Below are 6,352 nucleotides of genomic sequence, written 5' to 3' on the forward strand. Positions count from 1 at the left end.
AATAGTCATAAAAATAAAGGAAACGCATTGAATAAGAAGGTGTGTCCAAACTATGTATGATAATGATGTAAAAATATGCTGAACGATTGATAGTAAAGCTCTTACCCATCCGCCTCCTTTCTGGCCTTCCTTCTTTCTCTGCCTCCCTTTGTCTTCTTCCTCCCTACATCCTCCTTTCATCCCCTTCATCACCTTCCTCTCTTCTTTCCTCCTTTCTCCAGATGAGTAACAAGCGCTCCAACAGTTTCCGGAGGGCCATCCTGCAGGGAAGCAGGCAGCTTAAAGGTTGCAGTCTCAGAGATGAGGCGGGCTTGGGGCTGTCTCAACGGCTGGTCCGGCATGTCGCCTATGAGACGCTGCCTCGCGAGGTTGACCGCAAGTGGTACTTTGACAGCTACACCTACTGCCCCCCACCCTGGTTCATCCTGGCTATCACCATTGCTGAGGTATATTGTTTGGCAGCGTGAGACCAACATGTTTTCTATAACCTCTCATTAAGAGTACGCTGTGGAGTTATGTTTTGATATGCAGGTCAGTACGCAAAGAGGGACACGTAAGCAGTCGAGCATGCGGGGGAACTTTCCTACCAACTGCAGAAGGTGGCAATGCAAATGTATAGTGCAAGTCACACAAAACAATGTTATGGTTTGATATTGTGTCTTGTCTTATTGTGGTAGTCTGTTTTCCTGTGTTTATTTCTTAGCCTGGTTTACTGTCAAGTCTTCTGATTATTGTATGGAGTTAATTTTGGTCTTGTCTTGTAAATGTTCTGTTTCCTGTTTTATTTTGAAGTACTGGTTTCTGTCTTTAATTTTAATTCCTGTGTTTTCCCGCTCCCATGATTACCTGATGTTTTCCACCCATTTGCCAGCCCTCTTGTCATCCGCCTCTTGTTACCTCGTTACCCTCTGTATTTAATCTTGGTGCTTTCCTTGTTCTCTGTCAAATTATTAGTTGTATTTTCTGTGTAAGAGTCTGCCTGTTTTTGTCTCCATGTTCCTATTTCTTGTGGGTCCTGTCCTTGTTTGTTACTTTGTTTTTTGGATACATGGCCTTTTGTTTTCTGGACACTTTCTTTCTTTTCCTAAAACCTCAAGGCAAGGCAAGGCAAGGCAGCTTTATTTGTATAGCACATTTCAGCAACAGGGCAATTCAAAGTGCTTTAACACAAATCATTAAAACTGATAAAACACAAGTACAAACAGTTAAAAGTCATAAGCATTAAAATCAATAAGACACATAATAGACAGTTAAAAACAAAATAGAAACATTAGGACACATAAAACACAGAAAAAAGTTACAGTGCAGCATAAGAAAGAAATGAGCATTAATATAAAGAAGGCAGCCATCAAAAAAAGGTCTTCAGCCTTGATTTAAAAGAACTGAGTAGCAGCGGATCTACAGGTTTCTGGAGTTTATTCCAGATAAGAGGAGCATAGAAACTGAAAGCTGCTTCACCCTGTTTAGTTCTGACTCTGGGGACAGAAAGTAGACCTGTCCCAGATGACCTAGAGGTCTGGGGGGTCATAGTGTAGTAGCAGATCAAATGTATTTTGGACCTAAACCGTTAAGGGATTTATAAACTAGCAAGAGTACTTTGAAATCAATTCTTTGAGACACAGGAGCCAGTGTAAAGACTTCAGAACTGGATGATGTGATCCATTCTCTTGGTCTTAGTGAGGACTCGCAGCAGCAGCGTTCTGAATCAGCTGCAGCTGTCTGATTGATTTTTTAGGGAGACCTGTAAAGACCCGTTACAGTAGTCAAGTCTACTGAAGATGAAAGCATGGACCAGTTTTTCCAAGTCTGTGTGACACATAAGTCCTTAACCCTTGATATGTTTTTTAGGTTATGTAGGCTGACTTTGTAATTGTCTAATGTGGCTGTTAAAGTTCAGGTCTAGTCCTGACTCACCAAGATTTCTGGCTTTGTCTGTTGTTTTTAACATTGTTGTTTGAAGCTGAGCGCAGACTTAAATCGTTCCTCTTTTTTTCCAAAAACACTACCTCAGTTTTTCCTTCATTTAATTTCAGAAAGTTCTGGCACATCCAGTCATTAATTTGTTTGATGCAGTTAGTCAGTTTTTGTATTGGACTATAGTCCCCTGCGATAAGGTTATTTAAATTTGTGTGTCATCCGCATAACTATGGTAACTTATTTTGTTTTTCTCCATAATCTGAGCCAGTGGAAGCATGTAGATGTTAAACAGAAGAGGCCCCAGAATGGAGCCTTGCGGAACTCCGCACGTCATATTTGTACGCTCAACTTTTGCTTGCCCCCTCTGTGGACTTGGGTCCACCATTCCATGCTGCACATGACACACAAAGAAGATGAATTGTCTGGGGCGAGTGCATGAAACTTTGAGCAAGTAACAAAAGTCTTGCCTGATAGACTGCAATGTAAATCATTGTAAGTCATTGTGTGGTCATATTAAAGTTTTTGTTTGGTAGAATAACTTCCAAATATTATCTATTTTCAAATTGAGACAGATTACTTCAATAAATATCATCTTTCTCATACCAGGATTTTTTTTCCATCTGAGTTCATGATGAAATGCTACTGATAATACCTGAAGATAAGTTGATGATCAACTTTTATCTAATTACCAGAGCAATGTGTTCTGATTTCTGATGCTAATTATTTCATTGTGTTCATTGTGGTGTATATGTACTGATACACTCCTCCTAAAATCACACATTCTGTGTTAATCTATCTTTGTCTATGTGTGTGTCCCAGGTGGCCGTGTTCATGTACTATGGGCTCCAGCTGGACCGCTTGGTCCTGCAGGTATCCAGCCCGTTCTTTCTAAAGAGTCCCTTTCCTTACCACCCCCAGCTACGAGCCCAGGCCTGGAGGTACCTCAGCTACATTTTCATGCACACTGGGTGAGTTCACATCTTGCTATTTTCCAGTATTATTATCCTGAGGAAATGACACATTTCATATGACGTCAATTGTGTAATAAGGGGAGTGTGTGTGACACCGGATGGAAATAACGAATTGGTAGTTAAACACAAACTAGAGGTATTGTAAACCTATGTCGCCTCTGGCTTAGGTTTAGGTTTGTGACATTTGAAACATTTAGTGAGTCAGAGCTTGTTACATAACGTTTTCATTAACCTAATATACACAGTGCAATTTATTTCCAGTGAAACACACCAGTGAAAGCAATTATATCCTTTTCAGTTATGAAGGAAAAACACAGATAAGCAAGAGGAGATTGTAAGTTGCTAACACTGTAAGTCTATGGATGCATTTCGTAATACTCTGAATTCGTTGGATGTGAAGTTACAAAACAAAAAAGCAAGTGACAAATATACCTAAAGTATCATGTTTTAAACAAGTGATTATTATTGGATTATTGGTCCAACCATCCATCCATCCATCCATCGTTGTCCGCTTATTTGGGGTTGGGTTGTGGGGGCAGCAGATCCAGCAGGGGATCCCGAACATCCCTTTCTCGATTATGGATTATTGGTGTAATAAGTATATACTCCGGTGTGTGGAACATTTGTCTCCATAATAACTCTCTTATACCAAAATGAACCACTAAATACTGTCAAACACTTGACAGATAACTTAAAATAACCTACCATTGTACTTCTTCAGACTACATCCTCGCCTCTCCTCTCCTCTCTTCTCCTCCAATAAGCACAACAGACTATTTTATTATCAGATCAGGCCAGGTCATCCAGGTTTAATTAACCTTCTGGATAAATGTAGTCTCAGGCAACAGTGAGAACTAATAAAATGGTAATTTAATTAGGAGAACCAGGAGATGCCGGGGAGAGACGGTAGGGATGACAGTGTGTGGTTAAAAGATGAGGAAGAAGGAATGAATGGAAGGATAAAAGGAGGGAGGTGGGATGTTTGCACTCATTACACAGAAAGCCTGTGGGAATTATAATTTGCCTACCAATATGTGCCTGATTAAATGTGTAAATGGTTTATTTATCACTGACATGGAAACATCAATAACATATTTCTAATAGTAAAATCTCATCACTGTGGTTTTGCAGTCATTGTGAGCTGCTCACTTCTTAGTATCTGGTAGGCCGTCATGTTTATTACCAAGATTGTGGGGATGCAGTGAATGATTCTTAGTTGAATCCTGACTACTAGGAAAAACTTGACACACTCATACGATGATGATTAAAGTTCTCTAAATTGCATTATTGCATTGCTTTTTTAAATCCATTATTGAATGCATTTAGTGGCCTTCATTTCATTTAGTCAAGCAGATTTTTTAGATTTTTGTTTCAGAATGTGCTTGTGTTTGATACACACAACTTCAGAAATATGCAGCGCTGATCAAAAATGACTTTCAATAAATGAGGCAGAATAACCATTTCATTACTAAGTTGTATTTGATCCTTTGGGGTGATAGCACAGAAGAACATACATTGGTCATTATACATGCTGGCTGGCTTAACCAGTTCAGCTCATTTGCTAATGCTGATACAGGAACCACTGGAGAGACCTTCATTAGAAAGCACACCAAGACAAATTCCTCAATGTCTTTGTATTCTAAATTGTACAAGGAATTGAAGTTCATGTAATTATTCTCTGGATGGTAAAGGTGGTGATCAGGGAGCATTAAAAGTGCTGCCAAGAGTAGTGTGACAGCTAATGTGGGTCATACAAATGGCACAATTAAAGATAAGATTATATTACCCTTATAGATATAGAACATGTTCTATATCTATGGTTACCCTTTATTATTAGTCCAACAGTGAGGAATATTTTCAGTGTTACAACAGCAAAGGGAATAGTGCAATAACAACAAGCATAAATAAAAATACAAGATATAGTGCCTAATAAAAAATGTAAACCATAAATAGCAGTAATAAAAGTAGACGCCGTAAACAGTAAAAAGCTAAATATAATGGTTAAAATTCACAGTATTGCACAGATAGAATATTGATATTGATAGGTGTATTGATATTGTACATGAGTGTTTTGTCAGTTGTAAGGAGCAATGTTGGTTGTAAATTCTGACAGCAGCAGGAAAGGAGGACCTGCGGTATCTCTTCTTCACACAACACGGGCGAAGCAGCCTTTCACTGAAGGAGCTGCCCTTGATGTCAGAGGGTCTTGAATATAGATCCAGACCTGTGTCTTTATTTATCTATAATTACCTTTTGATACTAAAGAGTGACAGAAAATATTTGTGCAAGGTTGGAATTACAAAGGCCAAGGACAACAGCTCAGTAGGACTGATCCCACCAATTCTCAACATTAAAACAGAGTGTAAATATTGCTGTCAAAACATCCCGTAACAGAGTATTATGCAGACACTCTTTTTTTACCCTCTCTCTCACTCTGTCACACACAAAAACTGTGTTGGTAGCAGCTTTGCAAACTTCAGGAAGATTAGCTTCCTGCAAGATTAAACCATGACTCTAAAAATTTTGAAGGAAAATATTTCTTTCTAGTTGCATTCGTCCCGCTTCTGTCCATCTCTCATTGTTCTGAAAAGTGGGGCATACTATAATTAATGATACTGTTTCAGTACATTCTGAAATCATTTTTTTAAATTTATTTTTTGAGTGCATCACAATCTTTTCATCAGTTTGATGCAGCTGAGACATTAAAAGGTTTCAGTTCAGTGCTAGAATTGTGCCGTCAACTTCACTGATCAGTGAAAGTTCAGCTGTAGTTTGGTGAGCAAGTGATAAAAAAGGATTCAAACAGTGCTTTTGTTGAGTGCCATGAAAGACCATGGTCATCTGGACACAATAGATCCTCTCATGGGTATCCACAGATCTGCCTGACAGTGCAACCCATCCCTTACAGCCTCATTAGCAGTATAGAAATAGATAGCCTCTGTTATCTGGAGTGAAGTTGTCCTTGTGCATTTGGACAGGCCTCTCTCAGCTAATCAATATCCCACATTGTCTCCCTGATCACTAGAACAATCCCGTCTGCATTGTAGTTGAAGGTGCTGAGTTCGTTCAAACTAAATAGACTATCGGTCTTGTCTTGTTTCTTTCCTGTTTGTGTTGGGGGAATTGTGTGTACATGTGCTTGTTTGTTTGTGGGAATGTTAGTATTAATCACTAGGATTTAGAAGCTGTTTGTTGAATGAATGAATGAACGCACTGACAGGACACACACCATTCAGTGGTTCAGTTTGTCAAACTGTTGAATGGGAAAAACAAGAGGGTCATCTCTCTTTCAGCAATGTGAAAAAGACATGACAGTATAATTCAGACAGACAGGAAACAGAGGAGGGGAGTGGTTGAAGCAAGTGAGAGACAATGATGAAGATTATGAGAGAAAAACAGGGCTGTGACACCCTAATGAATCTGTGCTGTTGGTTTGGCTGGAAGGACTTTCTAGCCATGTGTGT

General features: G+C 39.2%; 1 protein-coding gene across 5 annotated transcripts in view; it reads left to right on the forward strand.

Moving 5' to 3' along the window:
* rhbdl3 (rhomboid, veinlet-like 3 (Drosophila)) overlaps positions 1-6,352 on the forward strand; it is a 58,168-nt gene that overhangs the window by 42,064 nt on the left and 9,752 nt on the right. For all 5 annotated transcript variants that reach the window (XM_032529122.1, XM_032529132.1, XM_032529142.1 and 2 more), the window contains 2 exons: positions 222-446; positions 2,737-2,885. In XM_032529122.1, the coding sequence (XP_032385013.1) occupies positions 222-446; positions 2,737-2,885 (374 nt within the window). The remainder of the gene's footprint in view (positions 1-221; positions 447-2,736; positions 2,886-6,352) is intronic.

The sequence above is a fragment of the Etheostoma spectabile genome, chromosome 2 (genome assembly GCF_008692095.1).
Source record: "Etheostoma spectabile isolate EspeVRDwgs_2016 chromosome 2, UIUC_Espe_1.0, whole genome shotgun sequence".
Lineage (NCBI taxonomy): Eukaryota > Metazoa > Chordata > Actinopteri > Perciformes > Percidae > Etheostoma > Etheostoma spectabile.